The sequence below is a fragment of the Panthera tigris genome, chromosome D4 (assembly GCF_018350195.1).
Source record: "Panthera tigris isolate Pti1 chromosome D4, P.tigris_Pti1_mat1.1, whole genome shotgun sequence".
NCBI lineage: Eukaryota > Metazoa > Chordata > Mammalia > Carnivora > Felidae > Panthera > Panthera tigris.
This window is the reverse complement of record NC_056672.1, coordinates 82,159,799-82,186,784: the sequence shown is the minus strand read 5'-3', so window position 1 is coordinate 82,186,784 and position 26,986 is coordinate 82,159,799. Positions and strand designations below refer to the sequence as shown.

Here is a 26,986-nt window from a genome sequence, read left to right as displayed (position 1 = left end):
GATGCCTGGCCATTCTCAGAGGGAGGCTGCAGTGAGAGAAGAGTGCATGTGGGGAGGTGGAGAGGGCAGCCAGAGAGATAGTCGAGGACCTGACAGTGAAGAGTCTCCAACATTAACCTAAAAAGTCCGGTAGTGATGGGGCACCACTGCAGGAGCTGGGTCAGCGTGCCACTTAGATGTGCATTTTGGAAGGAGCATTCTTGAAGCCCCACAGAGGGTAGAGTCAGGTCAGGACCAGACTGTCCTCAGAGTGAAGGAGCAGCATGGTGAGGACCCAGCGGAGGCCAGTGGGGACAGTATTAGAACTGGTCCTGCAGTAAGTATGGAGGGCATGCGGTACAGGTGCAACGTCTGATTTAATGTTATGACTGGTTTCGGGCTCGTGGGGCCTTTGGGACACCAAAGTAGCAGGGGAAGTGCTGTGTGTTTGCTTGTGTGTCCGTGTGTGTCCAGTCACGGGCACTTGATTAGAGGCTTTCCTGGAAAGGGCGAGTGTGGTGGGAGAGGCCTGGGGGCCTATTCAGAGATGGTTCCTGATAGCAGAGTCTGCTTTGAATTTCTTCTCTGTGAACCTGTTCTAGCTCTGAGGCATGGGAATAATTTATAATGGACATTCAATCCTCTACCTTACATAGACAATTTTTTAAAATCCCAGAAATAATTAGCATTCTACTAGTCTGTGTTTCCAGGAACCTATGACGGGAAGCCTCTTTCAGGATGTAGAAGAAAATCTGAAACCTACCAGTCTTGCATTAGCTCCTGGTTAAAGTTTTTGACCTGCATACTAATAGTTCGTGTTTCTGCCCTTCTTTCCACAGCTATCTCCCCTGGTTCGAAGTATTTTATAAGCTGCTTAACATCTTGGCGGATTACACGACAAAAGGCCAGGTATTTACCTTATATTTTATTCTTTTTAGCAAGTAACTTTAAAATTTTGATTATTAAAGTAATACATGTCTTATGTGTCACCAAAATGTTTACCAAAAAGTAATGCATGCCCATTATAGAATGTTTGGGAAATTCGGGAACTAGGAAGGAAGAGAAAATGACTCCTAATATGTCCCCCTAACCACCCTCCCTAAAATAAGAATCGCTAGTATTTGGAGATGTTTCTTCCTTTGCTTTTTGAGTTAAAAAATAAATAGACCTTTAGCATTCAGAGTTAATATTCACAATATCTGATATTCCCAAGCAGCCCTTAAAGTTCATGACATGTATTAAATTATAATTTTGCTGAATTTGAATTGCTCATGTCATGCTTGCAGGGCTCGGATCTGTGAATAAAACACTTAACTGGCAAGTGACCTAGCCACCTGTCCCAAGTTCCCATTTCCATAAGGCTTTGTTGTGCTCTTTCAGTAACTTCTCTAAGGGTCTTGGAATTACTTAAAAAGTTACCTGTACCTTATTGTACTTCTGGAAGAAATGATAGGCTGAAGGTCTTCTATGGATGTGAAGGGTCGACGGGAGCTGTGTTTAGACTTTCATAGCTCACAGTTTTCAGGTGCAATACGACAGAAGCATTTCCCCATGCTAGTAAAAACATTGTGAATATTTTTCATGGCTGCATGGCATTTTATTATGGACCTTGGAAGCATTTCCCTACTGTTGGGAGTTTTTATTACTTGGGATCCCCCCCCCGCCCCCCGCCGCGTAAGCCATCAGCCATTAGCATCTTTGAATATAAGGCATTTCCTTCATTTTGGATTATTTACTTAAGAGGAGAATCTCAGATGGGTCCTTTTAAGGGCAATGCACATAAACATTTAAAAACTATTTGCCAAACTGTTTTCCAAAAGAATTGTACCAGTTTCTTAATAGATACCCTTTGCTGCCAACATACAGGAATGCCTGGTCACCAAGCTCTCACCAGTATCGTTGGTTGAATTCACTGTTTATCTGATAAGTGAATAGTCCCACTGTTTTCATTGCATTTCTTTGATTATTAGTGAGTTGGATGTTTGTCCATATATCTAACCTCTTATATATTCCTTTTTGTAAGTGGCGTAAGATTTTTTAATTGGTGATACGTTATTATTCAATGCTACAGAAATTTTTCCCCCCCATACTTTCTACAGAACATTAGTTCTGAGAAATGGTCCATGCAAAAAGGTGCCGTAGTTCACTAATACTGCGGTTGGGGAGAGGGAACGTTGTGTTTCATTTTTGTCTCCTTAAGATTCATGTCCTGGTGGTTCTGAGAAGGTCCTGCAGTGGAGAAATGTATGTTACTCACTGCTTCCCATCCTGTTTGGCCCCAAACCCTTTTTATTCCATGACAAATAATAATATTCTGAGATACTAGTGTTGCCTGGAACATACTTTAGGAAATGCCGTTTTGGAGAAAAAGTAGAAATCGTGTGTGTAATCAAATCTTTCCTTCAAGTTAGATTTACTCGCCAGCAATATATTCCAGAGGCCACAGTAAACAGAAGGAATAACTAATAGCAATGACTCTGAAAGGGTGCTTAGGTATCAGGGAATTCTGTCACACAGGAAGTGATTTATTCTTTAATGAATGAATTCAGAGGCCATCTTGGGTCTCTTCATCGATTTCTGTTCACAATTCACTTCACTCAAACATTCAGGTTTTCACTCAGATTTGAAAGATGTCTTTAGTAAATAGAATGGCATCACATGTAAGCTCTTAACAGTCTTAGAATTGGAGACTGACTCATGTAATTTTTTTTCTTCCATATTCATGCTCCAGTCAAAACATAATGGACTTTTAAAAACATGTCCTGTGATACAGGAAAGATTGGGTGTGCACAACCCACACGTAGGAGAAGATAGGATTATTGCCCTGTAAAATTGGTGTACCAGTCCTCTGGGCCATTGCCCCAGGAAGGACCCTGCCTCTTGGAGTGAAGAGTTGAGATCAGTGATGTGTTTTAGTGGAGTCTCTTTCCACTGTACCTAATACTCTTTCTGTTAAATTCTTTCTGGTTAAAGGAATTATGACACAGATGAAAGGGAATCTGTGTACAACTGGCTTACTTGTCGGCAAGCCATGGGTTATCAGATTAGAACGGGGAGGAAGAGCTTTTATTAAAAGAACAGAATCCCCTCCCCAAATCCAAAAGTCACTAGGAAGTTAGGCTTCAGCTGGGGGGCTTAGGTGTGGCTGGTGACCATGATGGCTCAGAGTGGAGTGTTGGAACCTCAGCTACATGATGAGGGTGTCTGTCTGGGTCGCTGACCCTTTTTGGTTATTTTTGGTTATCAGACTGTGGATGGGGCATGGAGGGCATCCCTGTGGAAGAGTTGGCAGGGGTTGAAGAGGGCATCTGAGCCAGAGAACAGCCTGGTTGAGAGTGTTGGAGCCTGAGGGATGAAACGGTTCATTACGTGGGATAGTGGTGGCAGTGGCTTGGCAGCAGATATCCGAATGCTGGGAGGATCTAGAGGGATCCACAAAGGAAAGGAGACGGCAGTGGCCCAGCACTGGAGGGTTGGAACCCAGGGTGGGGAGGGCTTTTTTGTTGGGAAAGAGTGAACAGTGGTGGCCTAGCACTGGATAGCCATATTCAAGCAGGGAAAGAAGGGCCCCTGGGTGGATAGGGTCAGCTGTAAAAGATAGGTTACGTACAAATTAGTAAGTATATTAAGAAAATAGGATCGGTTGTTCACTTCTGTGGAATTTAGTTACAAATATGAAAAGGAAGGAAACTAGAAGGATTCCTATGTTGGATTGGAATTAGACCCATTAGTATGAACCCTATGGCTTTTGATATATGTGGTAGATATAGAAATCAATAAAGATGTGTATATTGTGGATCTCTCTGTGTGTGGTATATTCTCTGGCTCTAACCACTAAGAGAGTCTGGGATTAGCAATACCCAAGTAGCAGTGAGCACACCTAGTGTGTAAATTGTGGTTTCTAAATAACATTTTCCACTAAAAGGAGCCAGAACTCTGAAGAAATGTCTAATTCCAGGGCTGGAGCAGGGAAAGTATACAATGAGCCTGGAATATCTTTTTGTGCCAAAAAGTGCTCAAAGGAAATGCTCAAAACATGATGGGGACATGTCAGAAAGACCAAAAAAGTGAGCTTGAAAGACATAATAGGTTCCCACTGGTCCGATCTGGGACAATTTCAAGCATCAAAACAAATAGCAATAGCAAAGGATTGCAGTCATTGAGTAAAATAGGAAACTGTGTGTCCTTATGTGTGTGTGTATGTAAATAGACAAATTAAAAGTTTGATGAGGAATGGGATATTTACCTAAAGTATCATTCCACAAAATGCTTGCTAAACACAGAGGGAAAATGAGTACCTTCATAATAGAGACTTCAGATGAATTAATGAAATGATCAAAGTGGAACATCATCAATCATGGAACAAATTGAAGTCTGAATCAATAGAAAACATCAAACAATTGAGAGTTATTCCACAGAACGACTGGACTCACTGTCAAGTGCCTATGAATCTAAGAAAGACTCAAACTGTTCCAGACTGATGAAGACCAGAGAATCCTAACAACTAAAGGCAACATGTGATTCTGAATTGGATTATTTTGCTAACCAAGGACATTATGGGCACATTTATAAAACTTGATGAGATCTGAGAATTAGATGGGAATGTTCTATCAATATTAATTTCCTGATTTTGATGATTAATTGTGGTTATACAGGAGAATGTCCTTTGTATATATGGATGATGGGGAATAATGTCAGCAACTCACTTGTACATAGTTCAGGAAATAAAAAGTTGCTGTCTTACAATTACTCTGTAAATTCGAGATTTTTTGCAGGCCAGAAGTAAACGTGTGCATGTGCACACATTCATTTATCTGTGAGAGACTGGAACGATTTATCAGAGTTCGGAATGAAACAGGTTTTTTAAAAATTTTTTTAAAACATTTATTCATTTTTGAGAGACAGAGTGTGAGTCGGGGAGGGGCAGAGAGAGAGGGAGACACAGAATCCGAAGCAGGCTCCAGGTGAGCTGTCAGCACAGAGCCTGACATGGGGCTTGAACTCACGGACCGCGAGATCATGACCTGAGCCAAAGTCAGACGCTTAACCGACTGAGCCACCCAGGTGCCCCTGAAACAGGTTTTTGATCTGGACTCATCCTCTTTTCCCTCTCCTTTAAGTTTATTCCAAAGACTGCCATAGAGCAGCGGAGAGGCCTCTGGGCTTGAACGCAGAAAACTTGAATGCGGCTCCTGGCTGTGCAACTTACTAACCGGCTGACTTGAGCCAAGTTGTTGCACCCTCCGGAGCCTCAGTTTTCCATCTGTGAAGTGGGGTAGTTGTGAGGATCAAACAGGTAACAAATGGATACAACTGCAAGCTTAATACTATTCTGTCAGCACAGAGAATTCCACAGAGTGGGAGAAATGGCTTTTGCATAATTCTATAAGCAGTGTTCTTTTGAGCATTTTAAAAGTGAATCTGTTCTCAATCGAATAATTTGTACTGCTTTGTATTTCATTCTGTGGCTCAATTTCACTAATTAAAATGCACAGCCACCATACTATATTGCATGCTGTTGTATGTAGTTCATTTTAACTTTCCATAATTGGATGCTGCTGTGTACATCCAGCGAGCACTCAATAAAATTAATTGAGGGTAATGATGATGAAGACAAGATCTATAGTGTCGTCGTTGTTTCTCCCAACCACCCCCGCCCTGTAAGCTGGGATTGTTTGCATTTAAAAGTTGTTGCTATGGAGTTGAGAGGGTAGGTTTGCTGAGAGCTTATGGTATATGATCCATAAAAGGCGGTCATGGTAGGTGTCTTACTCAGTAGAAAATGTCAAACTTGGTGTAGGAGGATCTGTTTGGCTCTTCTATTGAGCCATAAAGCAGTGTCTTTTGTCCAACCTACTTGAATATCAAGGCTGTTTCTATGCTGCGGCCACTACCTCCCCAGCCCCCTCTGTCAGGAGGGCCTCCAGCTCACTGTGTGCCCAGACCTCCCTGCTGGCCTCTGACTGAGGGCCCAGCCTTGCTTTTGTTACTTAGGCTTTTTATTTCTTTCAGGAAAATCAGTGGAATGAGCTTCTTGAAACTCTGCACAAACTTCCCATTCCTGACCCAGGAGTGTCTGTTCATCTCAGCGTGGTAAGTGGGGGCAGAAAACGAACGATCGCCGAGAAACCATTTCATCATTAACAGTAAGATGGAGTTAGCCGAACAGGATCGTCTTTTGTTGTCTGCACCTTCCCCAGCCCTGCCTCTGAAGCCTCTGGACTCAAGACAGGCCAGAGAGTTTAAAATTCTTCCCTTTCTTTGGGATTCCATGAGGAATGGGTCCCAAGTGTCCCCAGGGCTCCCCTCTTCCTGGTTGGCATCCCATCACTAGCATCTCCTGGATGGCAGGTGCCGGGCTTGGGATGTGACGGCTGGCCCCTTCCCGCCTCCTCAGCCCCCTGCCTCATGCTTTCCTTCCCTTCTCATCATTGCTGTGCATGCCCCTTTGCTGAAGCCCATGCTGTCGCCCCTGAGCCCTCAACACTGCCTCTCTCCTCCTAACTAAGGTAACCCACATTTATCCTTCAGAACTCACCTTGGATTTTATTTATAGAGAAATCCTCCCCTTGCCTCCCTTCTCTCCGCAAGGCTTAGACGAGGTTTTCTTCTTTGCCCCGAGCATCTTGTACGCTTTGCAGTGTTTAGTCACACCACATCTGTTCTCTGGTCTCGGCCACTAGCCCCTCAAGGACAGGAATGGAGAGAGCCTAGCATGGTTCCTGGCCCACAGGAATGATTGTTTCTTTGAACTCTTTTAAGTACACGCTACGTGATGTGTGGTGCGCTCAGCTGAAAACCCTCCACACTGGGAAGTTTCAGTCTAGCTGTAGTTTTGCTGGTGACCTCGGTGATCTTAAAACCTTTAGCCTGTGGGTCCCAAGCTCCTCATTGATCGGATAAGATGTCAGAAGAGGTGTAGGGGATCTTTTTCATATTTCAGTTACTGGAGTTCTCTGATTCTCCAGGTCAAACCTTTGCCACCACCTTCATCAGAATTCTCAGATGGACACCCATTGGCCAGCTATTGACTGATTACCCAGGGGCTATTTTCCCTATGTTGTGGGATCTGAATGTTTAAAAAGTTGTGTTGGATGTGTGATGTGACATCTGCCATCCCGCTGATCACAGGATCCAGCTGATTTTGCCCATCCCCTTCCTCCCTCACCTCTCCATGTGTGTCCCTCCCAAAGCTGTGCCTTCGGTCGAAGAGCACGACCTTCCCCTGATAGAGGAGGATCGTTCTTTAGTCCAGGGCATAGGAGTAGCTGTGCTCTCCTGCTAGAATCTCCAAACAAGCTCTCAAGGTCCATTTGTAGGAGAACATAGGGTAGTCAAGCTTCCAAGGCTCTAGGTACATCCAAATGAGGTGTTGCATGTGGCAGTCTGCCTTTCTTTAGACAGACAGACAGACAGATAGATAGATAGATAGATAGATAGATAGATAGACAGACAGACAGACAGACAGACAGACTGACCGACCAGTCTGGTAGATAAGAAGCTTTATTTTTGAAATAATAGAAAGTTTTGTTGTTCAGCTTCACTAGGACCATGTGCAGCACTGGTATTCAGTGGTTAGTGTATTTGCCCTCATAAAGAAAACATATCTCACAGGGTTTTTTTAATGATCAAATTGAAAGCAGTATTACTACCAATAACTAATAATAGATCTTCTATTTTGTTAAGTTCTTAATTTCTGCCAAGTATGCATCTCTAATGCTCAAAACAACTCTACAGAACAGATAGTAGCATTCTCGTCTCATAGATGAGGCTTAGAGAGAAAAAGGTACTTGCTCACCCAAGGCTGTGTGGTTAATAAGTGAGAAGACTGGGGTTTTCAAACCCAGGGCTAACTTCCAAGCCCATGTTCTTTCCACTAGGCCATGAGTGTTGAAAGAAAGGGAGCAAAGAAGAAACTGGTCTGATAGAGGTTTTTGTTCATTCTAATAGAAGAGAGGAAGGAAAGGAACCTTGTTAGAGAAATTCTTGAAGGGAAGACTGCACGGAAAAGATGATGAAGAAATGAGCTTTAAACCTGTTCGGGTCATTGCCAGATAGCTAAGCAACCTTGCCTTTGTCCCTGTCCCTTTTCCTCAAGCAGCTTGATCTCTCCGCTTCAGTCTGTAATGACATCCGACAGGTAGCTGTGGAGTAGCCTGGCTGGGTCACCAGCTGCTGGGGAGGAAGGGCCACTCCTTCCCCTGAGTGGCTGCCAGACCTCAAGGACAAGCCATCCCAGGGGCAGGAGAAACTGTTGGGGGGAGGAGGTGCAGCTGTTTCGTGCCAGTGGTTCCTAGGAATGTTTCTGACCTCCTCTGGTTGCTGCATTTCATGGGTGATGGAGCAAGACAGAATCTCAAAGGACAGCCTGGGGACTACTTGGTTTTGGAATTGCGTTGCCTCACTATTTACAATCCATTGCATCTGTAAAGGCAGATATTTGTTTCTTTCCTATTCGGGAGGAATTCTCTCCATGTTGCATTTCGGATTTTGAAGGGCTAGTCACATTCAGCTTATAAAACCTGAAATGTGGGAAAATGGCAATCCTGGACTTTGTGTCTTTGGCCAGAAGAGACTACTTCCATGTGTCTGGTAGAGGCAATTGAGAGAAAATACAAATGCAAATTAGCAGTCGAGAAGTAATAATTTTCTATTAAAATATAATGTATGGAATGCTAGGCATTCCACGTGTATAACATTTATTCTTCAGAACAGTTTTGAAGGAGACCTCAGGTTTCCCATTTACAGGTTCGGAAACTGAAGTTCTGAGCTATCAAGCGAAGTTGACTAAGTTCACGTAACTATTAAATGGTGACTCTGTGGTCCTTGTTCCTTCTCCCTTGCTGTGCCAGCCACTATTTTGTCACTCCATCACCATGTGGACATCCATTACTGAACATTTCCTGGGACTCCCCCTAGCCGTTTGTGATAGAAGTTGGTATCTCATAGCATCAAATTTAACCTTGTATTTTACAACTCATTGTTAAATTGAATCGGATGTTAACTAGTGTTTTTTTAAATGTTTATTTATTTATTTTTGAGAGAGAGAGAGCGAGAGAGAGAGAGAGATTGTGAGCAGGGGAAGGGCAGAGAGAGAGGGAGAGAGAGAATCCTAAGAGCCTGACAGAGTTCGAGGGGCTCGAACTCACAAATGTGGGATCAGGACCTGAGCCAAGATCAAGAGTTGGACAGTTAACTGACTGAGCCGCCCAGGTGCCCCAATTGTTAACTAGTTTTCATGCTGCATAGTCTCTATTATAAGACTTCATAGGTGGTATTTTGGCACAGACATGCAGCTTTTGGAATGATGCTTTGCAGAGAGGGTTTTTTTTTTTTTAAGTGGTCTTTTCATAATTTTTGTTTCTGCCTTTTAGTTTACTTTAATTCAAGAGGCTTTAGCTATAATTTGTTCATGAAAAGTGTAGGTATAGCAGTCTGTTACAGTGGGAAGAGAATAGCTCTCGTTCTCTGGACCTGGTTTCAGTTCCTGGTTCTGTTACCTGCTAGCTGTGTGCCCTTAGCCTTAATTTACCCATTTATAATATGGAGATAATATCGTCTTAAAATTTGTTATGGAAATTAGAGATAGCATTTATACAACTCCCTGACATAAAGCCTTCCGTGTAGCGGTATCCAACGGTCAGTATCTGTTGAATATCAGGCAAGTCGCTTATACTATTATTGTTGTTGTGGTCATTATTGCAGTTGTCACCCAGCCTTTCATTTCAGGAAGTCTATACGACCCATTCTTCTTGAGACCTACTTATTTTGCAATTATCCAAGAATGGAGGGGAGGGACTTCCTGAAATGTCACTTGGGGGTCCAGGTTTGAACTTTGGCCGTGGCTAAGCTGACCTTCTCTGCTGCGACCTTTCCTGCCCTCTGCACAATCCCAGTTTTAATTGGCTAGCACCAGCCTCTCCCGTCCTGCTTGCCATTGTCCTCCTTGTCTTTAGTAGCACAGAAGAGGTGTCATCAGTTCAGCCTGTTGTCATTTAACTCAGGGACATATGCTCGTTACATACATGGGGATGCCTCCTTGAAAGTTCTTTGAACAGGTCAGGCTTTCAGCTCCATTGAGTCTCCCACTCCCTTCGCTGGAGATTACACTGGAAGTCAGGAGGCTTATTTGCAGAGCCTGCATAGGGGACAGAATTCTCCACTGTTAGCCATCTGTAGTGATCTCAGTGCAGCAGACCTTCAGTTAGAGCTGTCCTTAACATCACTTGGGCCTTCGGGGCAGATTTTGCCCGCAGCTTGTATATGGATATAACCTCAGATGCTAAAATGAAATGGCAGGTTTGGTTGGTAAGACCATTGCTGAGTGAACCTAGTGATACTTGGTCCCTTGAGTCCACTTGCCTCATTGAACAATAAATTATGAAGCCTGCAGCTTTCATGTGTTCAGAAATGTGCAAACATTGTAGGGGAATTTAGCCTTTAACCTCGTGGAGCTGTTCATTTATATCTCCTAAAGATGTTCATCTCTCATAGAAAAGAATTCCGTCTACCAAACTGATGATTTAACATGTCTGGCTGTAATCCAACATTATCCAAAGAAAATATTCTGTGGTCGTTTCCTATGAGTGAAACTTTCCTCAATTGAGTAAGGAACTATCTTCAGATCCCTTACTGGATTTCTGAGTAATGTGCTTGTGGCAAATGTTTACAAAAATAAATAGCATTTGCTTTTCTTTTCCAGCATTCTTATTTTACTGTGCCTGATACCAGAGAACTTCCCAGCATACCTGAAAATGTGAGTACTTGGGGAGAAAAGTTAAGTTTTTCATCTTGTTTTTTACTTAATTTATTTTATTTTTGTTAATGTTTATTTAATTTTGAGAGAAGGAGAGACAGAGCACAAGTAGGTGAAGGGCAGAGAGAGAGGGAGACGCAGAATCCAAAGCAGACTCCAGGCTCTGAGCTGTCAGCACAGAGCCCGACACAGGGCTCGAACTCACAAACCATGAGATTACGACCTGAGCCAAAGTTGGACCCTTAACTGACTGAGCCACCCAGGCGCCCCTACTTAGTTTTAAAATAAAGTAAAAGGATACATTTTCCCATTATAAAAATAATGCATTACAAAAGCAAAGGCAAATAGAGAATATTTGAAAGGAAGAGAAAGTGTAAAGACAAGGAGGGATCATTGCTCATACTTCTCAAAGGTAATCCCCTATTAACATGTTGATGTCTCATTCTATTCTTTTGGGAATGTATGTTTCACATAGTTAAAATCACCTATCGAATAAACGTTTGTCTATCTTATTCATAAAAATCATATTTGGTGGTTGCATAGTATTTCATTTGCTATGTGGTTTACTTAGCTCTTCCCTTAGTGTTGTATATTTAGATGGTTTTTAGTTTTTCTCTTATAAAGAAAATGCTTCTATATGAAGAACTTACCTGTAAAGATTTTTTTATTCAGGTAGGTCTACTCAAGTACAATTATACTATGGTTCTATATTCACTTTAAGAGAGTAAAAGAAAATATTTGTGGGTATGAGTGTGAGGCCCCTCCAGTCCCACCTCTTAAAGAGTTTGGAGCAGTGAACTTGAGTCTGAGGGAGCAGAGGTTAATGTTTGCCCTCTGAACAAGATGAATTATGTATCTAGCCTTAAGACATATTTCCAAAATGTTTTACTTAGATTATAAATAGTACTATGTAGGGGCACCTGGGTGCCTCAGTCGTTTGGGTGTCTGACTCTTAATTTTGGCTTAGGTTGTGGTCTTATGGTTCATGGGATCTAGCCCTGCATCAGGTTCCACATTGGAACCTGCCTGGAATTCATTCATTCATTCATTCATTCATTCTCTCTCTTTCTCTCTCTCTCAAAATAAACAAACAAACAAACATTTAAAAATAAGTAAATAATACTATGTTGAATTAAATATAGATTCACCACCATGTAGGCACTTGATTACTTTTTTAAAATTGTATCAAAATATATATAATATCTAATTTACCATTTTAACCATATTTGTGTATACATTTCATTAGTGTATATATATTCACATCGTTGTGCAGTCATCATCAGCATTCATCTCCAGGACTTTTTCATCTTTCCCAACTGAAACTGTGTACCCATTAAAAATCAACTCCCCATTTACCCTCTCCTCTCATCCCCTGGCAACCACTATTTTTTCTTTCTCTCTCTCTATGAATTTGATTAGGTATCTCCTTTAAGTAGAACCATAGAATGTTTGTCCTTTTGTGTTTTACTTATTTCATTTAGCATCACGCCTTTGTGGTTCATCCATGTTGTAGCATGTATCAGAACTTTCTTCTTTAAGACTGAGTAATATTCCACTGTAGACATAACAGCCCTCTCCATTTTGTTTATCCATTGATGGACACTTGAGTTGTTTCTACATTTTGGCCATTGTGAATAATGCTGCTGTGAACATTGGTGTACAAACATCTAGATGTTCAAGTCCCTGCTTTTCATTCTTTTGGGTGTATATTTGATTATTAAAGTACTGGAATAAGTGGTATATTTCTTTATAACTACTACAGATGCACAGAAAGGAAATTCTTTTAAATGTTGTCTGTAAAACAGATAAATTATAAGTGTCAAGTAACCATGCTTTATTAATGAAGTTATTAGACTATAGAATTGTCCTTAGGTAAACATCTTAGTCAGTTGGGACTATCAAATATATCCATAAAATTTATTATCTATATGATCAGGCTCTGGTGTAAAACACTGTTTTCTTTTTGTTTGACATTAAGTAGTAAAAAGTTTGGACTGTCATTCCCATTTCAGCAACAATAGCTAATATTACTGGGTACTACTGCTTGTCAAATGGTGTATTCAGTGATTACCTGCATTTTTTCATTTACCACTCTTAACAAGCTTAGTTGCTAACTATCATAATTATTATTTTATATATGGAAACAGAGACCCTGAGAATTTAAGTAACATGTTCAAGATTCTACAGCAAAGAAGTAGTAGGATTAGAGTTCAAACAATGGTCTTTCTTATTCTAGAGATGAGCCTTCATATGCTATGCTACACTTCGAGCCCACAATTTTACCTTTCACCTCGCAAAAAATTCCATGGAAATGACAAAAGAACTATAAAATATAGTTCCAGAGGGAGCTGCCATGCACCAGAAAATTTCAGGAATTTCCACAACATAAAGGAGATGATTATGGATACTTAGCAGTCAGTAAGTAGACACTGGAAGAACCCAAAAAAGAACTAGAAAAATCCTGTGGAAGAGAAGAAGCAGGGTCTTACTGTGGACAAATAGCAAAAGGCTGTTTGTCGTGGGATTATTTTCAAATGCTATGAAACATTTATAAAAATTGATTATGTCCCAGATCACACTGAAAACTTTTAAAGAGAGAAACTCGAAGTCTTACAGGCCAGTCTCTTTTATGGCAATGCATAAGACTAGAAATTAATGATAAATAAAAATTTAAAAATAATCATCTACTTGAAATAGTGACTGGGTCAAAGAGGATAAAACATTAAAGTTGTGTATTATGTAGATATTAATGGTAACAACACAAACAACAAAAAGCCAACGGATGCAGCTAAAACTACCCTCAGGGGGAAACTGATAGCTTCTAATGCTTTATTATAAATGAGAAACTTAGAAAGTAATGAATTTGACTTTTAGCTCAAAAAGCTGGAAAATGAATAGCAATAAAAAAGCCAAAGTAGAAAAATGAATTACAGTTTAGGTAAAAAATTTTGTTAAAGTAGAATTGAAAAATAAGACTTTTTAAAAACTGAATTTTTGAAAAGAAAACTAAAGTAAAATTAAAATTATGCAATAAATTTGGAACAGGCAGTAGAAAATTTTCTAGAAAAATATAAGTGATTGAAGTCAACCTAAGAAACAGGAAATATGAATATAGAACCAGAACTTGAAAAGATTAATGAAGCTTTTTTGGCCATCTCTACACCCTGCTGTTACAAATGTGCCAGCTTTAGGTGGTTGTATAGGCATGTTAAGGAACAGATATTATGTAAACTCTTCCAAATCATAGGAAAGGTATGTACGTATATGTATTATACAAAAGCAAAAGAAAAAATCACTTGTAATCCCATATCTCAGAGAAAGTCACGTTCCAAATTTTTCTTTCCTTCCTCTTTACAATAGTACTAGTTTTCACACTATGCAGCCTAGAGCCCCAAGGTTGCTGTAGGACCCTGGATGGCCGGGGGGAGATAGGTGTCTGGCTGGCCAGAGCACAGGTCACTGCTCCTGCTTTATTCATAGCAAGTTTATTTCTAGCCACTTAAGTTGGGAATTAGATAATACTTTGAGATAAAAGTGTCCTCTTGATTTAAAAAAAAAACAACAAAAAACAGTTTTAGAAGCTACGTTTTAAAAAACATAGTGGGGAGGGGTACCTGGGTGGCTTAGTCGGTTAAGCGTCCGACTTTGGCTCAGGTCATGATCTTACAGTTCGTGAGTTCAAGTTCTGCGTTAGGCTCTGGCTGACAGCTCAGGGCCTGGAGCCTGCTTCAATTCTGTGTCTGACAGACACAGACACAGACAGACAGACGTCTGTCTCTCTCTCTCTCTCTCTCTCTCTCTCTCAAAAATAAATGTACATTAAAAAAAAATAATTAAACACAGTGGGGATCATACCAAATATATACCTTTATGTCAACTTTTTTTTTATGACAGTGTATTATGGACATCTACCCTTGTCATTAAAATTTGTTACAGAATATCTTTGTTATAAAAAACATTGAACAAGTAAGAAGTACATATAGAAAATGAATTACCGTTGTCCGTCCCCTACCCCTAGTCCCATTCTCCCTCAAATTTGTATGTCCTTCCAGACCTTTTAGGCCTTTCTCTGTGTATGTGCAGTGTCGTATGTGTGAGTACCTGGGTGTGTTGTAGACATTTTTTTAAGACATAAATGTGATACTATTCATATTGTTTTACAACTCACTTTTTTAGTTTAGTGTATTCTAAAACCTGTTTATATTTACTTCATCCTTTTTTAATAATGATTTTTTTAATTTAACGGCATTACTATTCTTATGAAAATTATGCCTATTAATGCCTTAAAAAATCATATAGTACCACATAATTGTTGATGAAAATTTCAAATTCTCCTTACTTTCCACTTCTTGCAGTATTTCTGTCCGTGTTTTAAACCAATGTGTATATATGGCTACCTCTTAATTTTTCTGTCTCAGATATCACCTGTTAATTTTCTTATGGAAGTTGAGAGTTTAGGTCTTTTACCATCTCTGAGCCCCTCTCTCCCCAGAAAAAAAACCTTTTTATCACTTGCATGTTTTCCCTCCCCCATTTTTCCTCTATCTTCAGGAAAAATTTTAAATCCATAATGTTTATAAATAAGCATGCGGAAGGAGACATTCGATTATGATTGCGTTTCCTTTCTTGTACAACTTTTTGTCAATTAAGAGTTTCTGGATTTCACATCTTCCTGTTTATTCCCTTCTGGTGAAACATTCTCCAGTAGTTTCTTCAGAAAGTATTGTGTTGGAGCAACATTTTGAAACTTTCCATCACTGAGAATGATTATCCTACTCCGGAATGAGTTGGAAGTTTGCCTTCAGAATTTTGAAGATGGAACTGTGTTGACTTCTAGTTTTCCTGTTAAAACTTGGAAGTTGTAAGCCTTTCTGGTTCCTGATTTATTTTTTAGGATCCTTTATTTGTCTCTGGTATTCTGAAATTGTACAACGATTTGCTTTGCTCTGGCTCATTTTTATCTGCTGTGCTGGGCACTTGGTGGGTTCATTCAGTCTAGAAACTCATGTCCTTTAGAGCTGGGAAGTGTTGTCACATTATTTCTTTGAAAAAATTGTTCTTTATTTTTCCGTTTCTCTGGGGCCTCTATGGTAGGATGTTCAGCTTTTGTGTTGATCCTCTAATTTTCTTTTCTGGTTTCTGTCATTCCCTTTTAGTTTTCCTTTTTCCAATGAATCTTTCCTCCCTGATGAATTTCTTCTGCTGTCATTGTTGATATCATGAAGAATTGATTACAAAGTTTCAAGTTCAATGCTTGGTCTAAGAGAGATACGGCTTTTGATGGTCCTTTTCTTTTCCCTTCTTATTGAAGAGTCTTTTGGTTCTGTTCAATAACTTGTTGTTTAATGGCATCTTGTTTTAGGAGTGCAATATTTTTTTTTTTCTCGTCTCTTTGAGACTATTGTGTATAGATTTAAAAAATTGTTCTTCTTGCATGTTTTTTTCTTCAATGTTTTCTCTCTTCTGTTTCGTTCTGTATCTTTGATTGTAGAGGCTTTCTTCAAGTGGCTGTCCAGCCCTGTTTAGACTGAGGCACTAAAAAGCTAAGTGGAAGGTCTGTGTTCATGAATGGGGCTTGTTACCTGGGGCCTTTATTGTAGATGATGGATCAGAGGTCTGGTTACTTAGGGGGTCTACGGGGGAGCTCTTAAATGTCAGTATCAGAATCTTTTCTTTAGATCTAGTAAGTTTTGTTTGTGTCTGTGAGCATAAGCTTCACCTACCAGCATTCTGGAAGCTGAGGAGGGTGGTGAGTTATGGGATATCAATATGTAGGATGTGTTCTTTAAGTCCCCCTCCCATTTTTTATTTAATGCTTTATCCTCTGTCCTTAACTATACCTGGTGTCCCCAAGATTTTCTGGTTCAGTGCCTTTCTGCTGGAGGGGTGTCAGAGTGAGCCTCTTGAGAGAGAAGAATCTTATTTTCACTGGCACCCTTTTTCCAACCTTCAGAGGTTCTGGGTGTCTCTGATTCCTGAGCCTTTTTGGAGTTCTGTGGCCTGAATTGGGCTTGAGCTTGCGCCCTGTCCCTCTGTCCCTCTGTCCCAGCTTTCGTGTTCAGCCCTTTGTCAGCTTCCAAGTCACCCTCCATGAGTTTTTCAACCTCAGTTGGTGCTGTGATTGGTGTTGTGGGCACGTTGGGCCAGATAATTCTTTGTTGTGTGGGATGGTCTTGTGTGTTGTGGGGTGTTAGCAGCATTCCTGAGATCATGTAGTGATATGATGGTAGCACACACCTCTCCAGCTGTGACAGCTGAAATGTCTCCAGACATTGCCACATGTCTCTTGGGATGAATGACCCAGCCTGAGAACTGTTTCTTTAGTAACATCTGCTTTCTGGCTTCTAAAAATTTGACCTCTCTCTTCCAGTAATGTCTTTTCTCTTGTTCTTTGGGGTTTACGTCTTTTAAAATTATTTCACTGTGACTTTTCCTGGGGGGTTATTGGGGAGGGATGGTATCAGAAAGTAAAGACAAATATGTGTATTTAGTCTGCCGTATTTTACTGGAAGTCCCTCTGGTGTTTTAACTGTACCTCTCCTACTAATAGACGTTTAGATGGTCTCTGATGTCTTGCTATTATAAATAATGTTATAACAATTATTGCCTAGGTGAGGTTCATTATTTTAGTTTTTTTTAATTTTAAGGACTGAGAATTCCTTAAGAACTTAAATTTAAGGTACCTGAAAGTTCTGATAATTTCTTAATTTTCAAAACTGCTATAACTAAGGTTAGAAATAGGTTAGGAGGAAAAAACAAACCTGTCTTCTTCATAGCCTCAGCTCCAATTCCTGTCTGCACTGCCCCCACCATTAAAAAAATTTTTTTTTTTTTTTTTTTTTGCATTCCCTCTGCTGGTTTTGCCACTAATGAACCAATTCCCTGTGTATGACCCATTGTCCCCTAAATCCTCCTTTGCAAATCGGTAAAAGGCTGGCCTTGTTTGTTTCTAAGCGGGAATAATAAAAACAATCTGCCAGACTCCTAACATACATGGTTCCATTTAAATCCTTACAGCTCCTCTGTGAGAGGTAGACGTGAGCCCCATTTTATATGTAGGGACCCGGGGCTCCCAGACCTGAGGTTACCAGCCCAAGGTCTGTACCTAAGTGGGGTGTAGTGACTGAGGTTGGTAAGGAAACCAAGCATTTTGTTTTCATTATGCCAGCCTGCCTCCCTGCAGTTGGCTTTTGATATTCATGAGGAAAGAGAAAAAAATTATTTTTCATGTCTCAAATATGAAGTGAAGCAGGAACGCTTTTCCTCTAAGGAGAATCTGAACTTTTGTAGGACCAATTTGTGTGATTTTTGACACAGAGTCAGTACTGAGCTCTAGCCATGTTGAAATTTGCATTTTAATCTCTTGGTGATTTTTCAAGGATTAATTTAAAATGACTAAATTGGTGCATTGCAGATTGAAACAAGCAGTAACCACGGGGTTGTTAATATGACATAGTCTGCGGTAGTGGAAGGAACATGAGTTGTGGACACAGCCCGACACTGGGCTCCACCACTTGGGGACCTTGGACTACTTACATATATTCTCGGAGCCTCAGTGTCCTTATGTAATTAAAAAAAAAAAAAAAAATGGGAGGAACAAATGAAGCATTGAATGTAAAGTTCCAAGTGCAATGCTTGGTGCAAGAGAGATACAGCTTTTGATGGTCCTTTTCTTTCCCTTCTTCTCTTTGCTTTCCTACAATCCTAGTCTTAACCTCTTTTGAGGTCTGTGTTGTGGCTACGGGCTAGGGCACATTACTTCTGGGGGCTTGTCTTTCTCTGGGTTTTTGCTAACATTCTGGGTTGTGAAGATCATTTCCTTTCATGGAGTGTGTGTCTGGCCACACAAGTGTCTTAGCAGCTTCCACTGACACCGTGATTTTTGAAGCTTAGAAATGGTGCCAGGAATGAAGTCCAGGACTCCAGTGCCTACCACATGGGGGGTTCTGTAAACATTTATTGACTATCTCCTCTAAGGGGCATACTGAACTTAAGAGAATAAGCAAAGAAAAGGATGGGAGGACTTTGGCACATAGAACTTAATTCTGCCACCAGAGAATCCTGTTGCTCTGGACAGCTTCAGAGAACGGTTAATGTAAGAAAGAGATAACACCTACCATGGATCAGTTCAGGCAGTATTTGTTATGTCATGGGATCTTCACAGCAGCTTGTGGTGTGGTTGATCTCCCTGCTCTGAAGAAGAAATGAAGCCCAGAGACCTGAAGTAACTTGCCCCTAGTCAGCCGGCCAATAAATGCTAAAACCGGGCATCACACGCAGGTCAATCTGATCCCAGCGCTGAGATGCTGCTGAGCCCTGGGCCTTAGGCTCCATGGCTTCCTATGTATGCCCTTCTAAGAAATTGCTCATCGGCAGTTTCAGTTCTGTCGTTAATTTTGTGAACATGTTTAATGTCATTTCTCCTTCCAGAATGAGAGGGATTAGTATTTTTTCGTCGCTGCATCTCTGTAATTAGCACTTTACCTAGAACATAGTAGATTGTCAATATGTATTTATAGAATGACTGAATGGTTGGCTGGCTGACTGAGTGAATGAGTGAGCAATGCAGCCACCCCACGGAAAGGGGAAAATAACAATTCTTCTCACTTGGCTTTTGGGTCAGTGTGTCTGCAAAACATTAATGAAAAGCAAACAGAAAATTCTTTCCACTTTTAGATCGCTGTTGAAGTTAATTCTCATTAATCCTGCAATTTCTGCGTCGAAATATTTTCTTCCTTTTCACTGAAAAAGCATCACTAGGTAATTGTTCACCAGGGTTTTTCTCCATCAAGATAACACATGTAGGAGTGAATTTTATACAGGCAATAGTCAAATGAGCATAAATCTTTATAAATTTTAAACAATTGACCTGCACTAAAAAGAAATCCCAGATCAGGAACAATAATATTAGGTATGGGTAGTAATAATAACATTGTAAACTGGCTGTATAAGGGACTTTTTTTTTTTTTTAAGCACCCAGGTTTTGAAGTTTACTTTTGATTAATGGATAATCGTATAGACCTTCATTTGGGATATTAAACAAACCTGTCTTAATTATCTGGTCAGTGTCATACCAAGTGGTTAATGATGCAGGAAAAGCATTTAGAATGGACAGTTACATATAACATTGCCCAGGCTCCACTTTGTCAAAAGATGTACCATGATATAGAAAAGATTTATGAACTCATCGTGACTTTGAAAAATAAACAAAGTTGAGGTGGTACTAGAAGGCCTATTATCAAGTACTGAGATTGTAGAGAATTCCATTGTTGCTCTTAAGGGTTGTCAGGTAATTGTTTATTCTAATGGTTTTTCCATTCACATAGGAGGGATAAAAGTTGACCTCTGGGTAAACCCTGCCTTCTTTCCTATAATATACTTCTCTGATGTGATTGCTTAAGTGAGTTTGTGGAATTCTTAGACAGATTATTTTAGAATGCAAATTTATAATTCCCTTTTAAGAATCCCACACAACTAAAGTAACCTAAATTCTTTAAAAAAAAAAAAAAATCAATTGAGGATTCTAAAGGTTTACGTTATGGTAAAATAATCTGAGCAAGAGTTATTTCAGGAAATAAGACCCATTGGCAAAACCAAGCCTCTTGCCTTAGAAGCCTCCTCCAGACACAGTACAGTAAGTCTTTATCATGTGGACTGTGTATGAAGCTGAAAGTCACAAAGACTAATAAAATGACAGACCGTGGGGCGGATTAGCATCTGTTTCGAAGGCTCCAAGGAGTACCCAGCTTAGAGTCGGTTCTTTGGTTTGGGGATTATCTCATTTCCCCAAGGTATTGAACCTAAGACGCTTTTTCTCTAAGCCCCACTATATCCCCTCCCATCCTTGGCCCATCCCCCCAAACCCCCACCTGCTTCCTAACCCCGGGCGTGGATCACAGTGAGCCTGAAGTCCCCAGCCACCTGGATCGGCACAGGAGCCAGCAGGGATGGCTAGAAGTAAGCAGCTATTATGGGGCTTCTCCTGGGGGAAATGAGGTTTGTCAGGTGCCTTCCCCTCCTCTTTGTCTGGATTTAGAGCCACAGAGGGTTAGAGCTGGAAGGGACCTTTACTGTCATTTCTTTGTAGAGATGAGAAACGGGAGCCTGGAGAGGCTAAGGAGCTTGTGCAGCACACACCTTTTCCGAAACTCAACTTCAAGGCTGTTTTGACCCTGTTGACTAGAAACCTTCCTTGGACCTGAGCCCTTCCCAGCCCAAGTAGTGGTCAGCTTCATATCCCTGCTACCCAGCCCTACAGAGTAAGCCCATAATACATGCTAGGCAGATAGGAGAATGCTCACAAGGCACATCATTGATATGTAACTGAAATAATGCTTGAGCTCTATGAATGGAAACAGAATGTCCTTAAACCTAAAAATGTACTGGCACTGAGAAAACTGAACCCTTCTGAGTCTGGACACTGGAAATAGTCCCTCTAAGCAAGATTTTCCTTCCCAGTAGGTGAGTCACACAGAGAATTCATTGTCAGGGAATAAAGGGAATGGTGATTTAGACTTAGCCTTGGTGGCATTATAACCCAGGACACTAGGCCCAAGACCAGATGAGCGGCAACACCTTGCTTGACAGGATTGATGGTTCTTTAGAAGGAGGACTGATCCCACATTAAATGAGTGGACTCTCCCTCTAAAAAACCGGGGAAGGGGCGCCTGGGTGGCGCAGTCGGTTAAGCGTCCGACTTCAGCCAGGTCACGATCTCGCGGTCCGTGAGTTCGAGCTCCGCGTCAGGCTCTGGGCTGACGGCTCGGAGCCTGGAGCCTGTTTCCGATTCTGTGTCTCCCTCTCTCTCTGCCCCTCCCCTGTTCATGCTCTGTCTCTCTGTGTCCCAAAAATAAATAAAAAACGTTGAAAAAAAAAATAAATAAAGAGCTTAATTTTGAAAAAAAAAAAACAAAAAACAAACCGGGGAAGTGGACAAGTGTGGTACTCTGTAACCTGGAAGTCCTGGGCGTTGTCTGAGCTTCTTCCTCCCCTCTCCACTTCTCAGGTCTAATTCATTATCAAGTCTTGTGATTCCACTTTACAGAGATCTGTCGCATCCATATCCAAAGCTTTCATCTCAATAGTTTTTTTTGCTGTAATCATTCATTCCGGGAATATGGCGCCAGCCTGTTAACTGATTGTGCTGCTTCCTGCTTGCCCTCTCCTGTGCGTCCTCCATAGGACCTCCAGGAAGATCTTTCCAAAACACATATGTGATTATATCATGATCCTTCGGCAACTCCCTCTGACCCACAAGGGAAGTCTAGGCTCTCACAGAATCTGCACCCAGTTCCCCTGCCCCAGCATGTCCCCTGCTCTAAACCCTGCTCTTCATTTTACTGAACTGCTAAGAGCTCTTCTCTCCTCCTTGCCTCTGTCTCTGCCTGGAATACGCTTCCTCCTGTGTCCACTGAGTGAACCGTTGGTGGGAGGCCCAGACCTAATATCTTCTCCTCTGTCAAGCCTTCCTCCTGTATCGGTCCAGCAAAGTTGAATCTGCCCTTCTCAGGCGGCCCTGGAGTGTGTGCGGCCTGGACCACAGTACTTTGCACACCATACTGATGCCATTGCCATCCCCAGGCTAAATTCCTGGAAAATGGGGATCATCTTTTCTTTAATCTCTGCAGGCCCAGCTCCCAGGTTGGTACTAAACACATAGTAGGAGTTAAATACGTTTGTTGATTGGCTGATTACAGGAGACAGAAATGGGAGGTTGAAGATTTAGTCCCACTGAAGGAAAGTGCTAGGAGGGTGGTATACCTTGTGTCCTTTATAAGTATAAGCTCACAGTATATTCTGGCTGCAGTGTTGAACTAGGACAACTTGCTATGGAAGTCGTCTCTTCTCGTTATTCCCTATACTCTTGTCTTACCCATCAGAGATATATGATTGAGCTGGCTGTGAAATAAACACCTGCTTCTGCATGCAGCCCCTCCCCCATTACCTGATGAACAAACCACCTATTTCTTTACACTTGTACTAAATAGAGCCACACACACCTTAAACAACTCCCAATCCCATCCCCCTGCCATTTTATCTGACTTTGTGAGTTGCTAGTGTCAATTTTGTTTTCCATGAGCCCTTCACCATTGATCACTTCATCCAGCTCAGACCGCGGTTTTCTGACGTCAATGCTGTGTTCTTCCTAATACACCACCTTGCCTGTCTTCCAGGCTGGTGTGTTCCTCTTAGTCCAGCTAAGCAGGCTTAGTCACTGCTTTCTCTACTTATTGATTCTTTCATCAAACTGCTAGGTGATGGGATATGTCATTATACCCAGAGGGACCTCAGTGAAGTGACAGAAACCTACTTGTAACTGAGTGGTTATAAGATAGAGACCAATCACCATGCCTGCTCAAAGTGGAGGAGCTTGACAAATGAGGAATCTAGGAAGACTTCCAGGGGGAGGTGACATCTCAGCTGGGTCTTAGAAAGTAAATGGGTGTCCTCAAGGAGGAGAAGAGCATTCTAGGAGGAGGAAACAACAGAAGTAAAGACCTGAGGGTAAGAAAAGGCATGGCAGGTTTGAGAAATTGGGGATTGGTGGGGCTTAAGCCACTGGATCCTTTAAGGCACAAGGGAGAAAACCCCTTTCTCCAAGGGGTGTTCTTCGGAGATGAAGCATGGTGGAAACTGTAAATGTTCCCTGCAGCTGCTCCCAAGGCCTGCTGTGCCCCACAGGTGCTCCCATGGTCTGCTCTGCCCCACAGGTGCTCCCAAGGCCGAGTGAAGTTCCCGGGGCTGTCGCCACTCCCACCCACTCCCACCCGCCTGGGCGGGTGGCTTCCCAGAAGGAAAGAGGCAGGGGAGGAAGCAGATAAGAAAGACAGCTTCTGTTTAGACACAAATATCTTGGTAATCAGCACAGATGGGATGAGAAATACCAAAAAAAGTACATGACAGTTTAGAGAGAATTTGGCTAAATGTTACATATTTTTAACATACCTGTGTAGAGTTTTTGGAACAAGCACCTGAATCCCTCCGAACCCGATTGGGCCTGGGGGTTATGCCTCAACCAAGTGGTGTTTTTATTTCAGAAATGTTTCCTTCCCCATCCACAAAAGTATCCTTATGATTTTTTTTTTTCTCCCACCAAAATAAGGTGCAGGATTTGTCTCTGACGCTGTGTCTCCTTATTTGGACGGCAAGCTGTGTAACATATTTCTACCCAGCGTGAAGCTTCTTGGCAGACTCTTGAGGCCACGTTTTGGTGGCTTCAGAGTTATCTTTGGATCTGTCAAAAGTGCTAATGGGCTTTCTGGCCTTCTTTAAGCTCCTCATTTCTATTTTCTTTTTACTTCCATCCTCTCCTAAAAGAAAAATTTATGTAATTCATCAGCAGTTAAGCATTTTACTGAAATGCTCAGCTGAGGGCCTTGTATTTTTGTTTGCGAGAATAGCTCTGCCATGTCACGGTCTTCAGAACAAACCCCACCCTGACATCATCAGCTCAGCACTCCTCAGTCCACCGGGCAAGAGATGCACTTGTTGACTCATTGAGACTGCCTTTCTTGTTTTTGGTTTTCAAGTTTGTTAAGAGGCAAGTCGGCGTGGTGGTTAGAGCAAGGGTTTCAGATTCAGGAGACCTGGTTTTGAAACTGGGCTCTGCCTTTTCTAGCTGGGTGACTTTTGCAGACTACTTACCCCTCCTGAGCCTCAGTTTCTACATCTGTAAAATGGAAATGAAACTGCCTTTTTCAGCGCTGTTGAGAAAGATTAGAGAGAACACAGGTAAAGTACCTGTTGTCCAGCACATAAGGATTACTCAGTAAATGGGATAACAGTTCTTAACAGCAGTGTTTCTCTTTCAGCAGGCATACTTTGATCCTGCTTTGTTCCTGTGCTGTGCTTTCTTTCCCGAATACAACTTTTACCTACAATTTTTAGTGATATAAACGATGAGCACAGGCTTAGAGACAAACTCACCCAAGACTGAATATGTACATAGTGTGTAACCTTGGTCATATTACTTCATTTTCTCTGTTGCCTCTGTTTTCTTATCTGTATGTAGAGATGATAATACCTGTTCAAAGAGTGGTTTCAAGATCAAATGAAATAACGTATGTAAAGCTGTGTGTATTGTAGATGTTTAAAAATGTTTAAGTGGGTCAATGTAACGTAAGGGAAAATATATGGGCTCTGGAGTTGGATCTGAGTCCAAATTCTGACTCTACCAGCTACTGAATCTCTCTCAGACTTACTTTATATATTGGGGGAGAAATGCCTCATTGGAGTTTTGTGGAAAGTGCGTAAGATCACACATCCAAAGTATCTGCTATAGTACCTGGTACTTGGTAGGTAGTCAGTATATGGAACTGTTAATTCACTCGCTATAAAGGTCACTGGTTAACCTGGTATTCCAATCAAACAACAATAAATCATAAGATAAGTGCCTATTCTTTTTCCCAACCTGTAATATTGTTGAAAAGCACTTTATGCTATTTTGCATGGAAAATCCACCTGGTTTTCTTGAATTTATGGGTTATGGCTCTTTCATCATTATACATTGCAACCCCTTGGCAGTAGTGTTCCCTCCCCGACCCCCTTCATTTTCAGAGGATTATATTGTGTGGCATTGAAAACCTGTAACATTGAGGAAATTAACATATTCATGTATATTATTAAAGTCAGGTGGGTATAGAAAGGATTGCAGAAATGAAACACATTGTATTTTTTCTGAAACCTAAAGAGGGCCAATCTAGAGTACTAATTAAAGAAATGAAGTCCCGGCTACAGACAAAAGCTGGTTAAAACACTGCTTTGTCACCACTTGCTGCTTGTCTGCAATTTTTTTTTGCCTTTTGAGTGAAATACCTGGAAATTGTAAATCTTCGAAATTGCTCCAATTCCTGCCGAGTCCTTTCAGAGAGTGTAAACTGTGGAGGAGGGGGACGCCAGCAGTGATGACAAGAGAGGAGCGTGCCCAGCCTTTGCGGGTGGGATCTGTTGGACAGAAACGGGCTCTGTGCCAAAAGCATTTTGGTCCTTGGGTACTTTCTCTTGACTATGCGTATGGTGCAGTGCATTGGGAAAGTCTTAGGATCTGGGGTCAGAAGATCGGAGCTGCAGTCCTGTCTTTATTGCTCATGAGACTCTTTGATCTTGGCATCCCTCTCTGAGCCTCGGTTTCCTCATTTGTAAGATTGCAGACTTCCTGTCCTGCTCACCCTTTGGAACTGATAAGAAAAGCAACACAGTGCTGCCTGTGACCTCACGTAAACTGTAATCACCACACACAAGTGCTTCGTCTCTAAAGTCTCTTCCAACTTTGCATTTCATGATTTTACACACAGTGGGATTCAGCCTCCCAGGTGGAAAGAATAGGACAGGGGCAGAGGAGAGTATACTTTCTGATGATTTTTTGCTTCACATGCTTTTTTAGATACCGCCTGTAACAAGAGCAAACAAAATAAGCTACGATCTCCCCTTCTTGTTTCTCCTAGAGAAATCTGACAGAATATTTTGTGGCTGTGGATGTAAACAACATGTTACATCTGTATGCCAGTATGCTGTATGAACGCCGGATTCTCATCATCTGCAGCAAACTCAGCACTGTGAGTAGAGTCATGAGATGGGCTTTTTAATTGCTGTAATTGAAAGATGGATCAGAAAGATTAAAGACAATTTTAGAAAAAAATCAGCCACAATCCCCTCAACATGTCATTTTCATTAATTATTCATGTTTCTTTACAGTGCATGTTTCATTTATTCTTCTAGCTTCACAATCAGTTATAAATAGTTTTCCATTTGGTCGTGTCATGAACACTTTGCATATTTTCACATAAGCTTCCGTCATTGTCATTTTCTTTACATGTCTGCATCATATTCCATTGTATTGATGTGTCATCATTGCCTAGATCTTTCTTCTCTTGATGGCCATTTAGGTTGTTCATAGTTTAATCCTTTAGTAGATAATACTGCGGTGAACATCTTGTGGCTGCTTTGGACGGATGCAGTTCGTATTTGAATGAGTTAGACCATCAGGTCAAAGGACTTGATGAACACTGTGACTTAGGGACTGCCAGACCACTTCCCAAACAGGCTGTATTTGTTTATAGTGAATGCTGCCAGCTGCATATGAGTTACCATTTCTGCTGCAGCCTTGCCAGAATTGTGTGTGTGTTCATGCATTTGTGTGTTAATTTTGCTAATAAAATAGGTATAAAATGGTATTGCAGGTTTGCTTTATTTTTCTTTGGTTACAGGTTACTGAATATTTTCCATGGGTTTGTTTTCTGTTTATATTTTGTT

The 26,986-nt window shown here is 41.2% G+C and overlaps 1 protein-coding gene across 5 annotated transcripts in view; it reads left to right on the top strand.

Annotated features, from left to right (window-relative positions):
• The window catches only part of DENND1A (DENN domain containing 1A), a 509,265-nt gene that overhangs the window by 241,309 nt on the left and 240,970 nt on the right, over positions 1-26,986 (top strand). For all 5 annotated transcript variants that reach the window (XM_042963736.1, XM_042963734.1, XM_042963735.1 and 2 more), the window contains 4 exons: positions 819-888; positions 5,992-6,072; positions 10,682-10,735; positions 26,179-26,289. In XM_042963736.1, the coding sequence (XP_042819670.1) occupies positions 819-888; positions 5,992-6,072; positions 10,682-10,735; positions 26,179-26,289 (316 nt within the window). The remainder of the gene's footprint in view (positions 1-818; positions 889-5,991; positions 6,073-10,681; positions 10,736-26,178; positions 26,290-26,986) is intronic.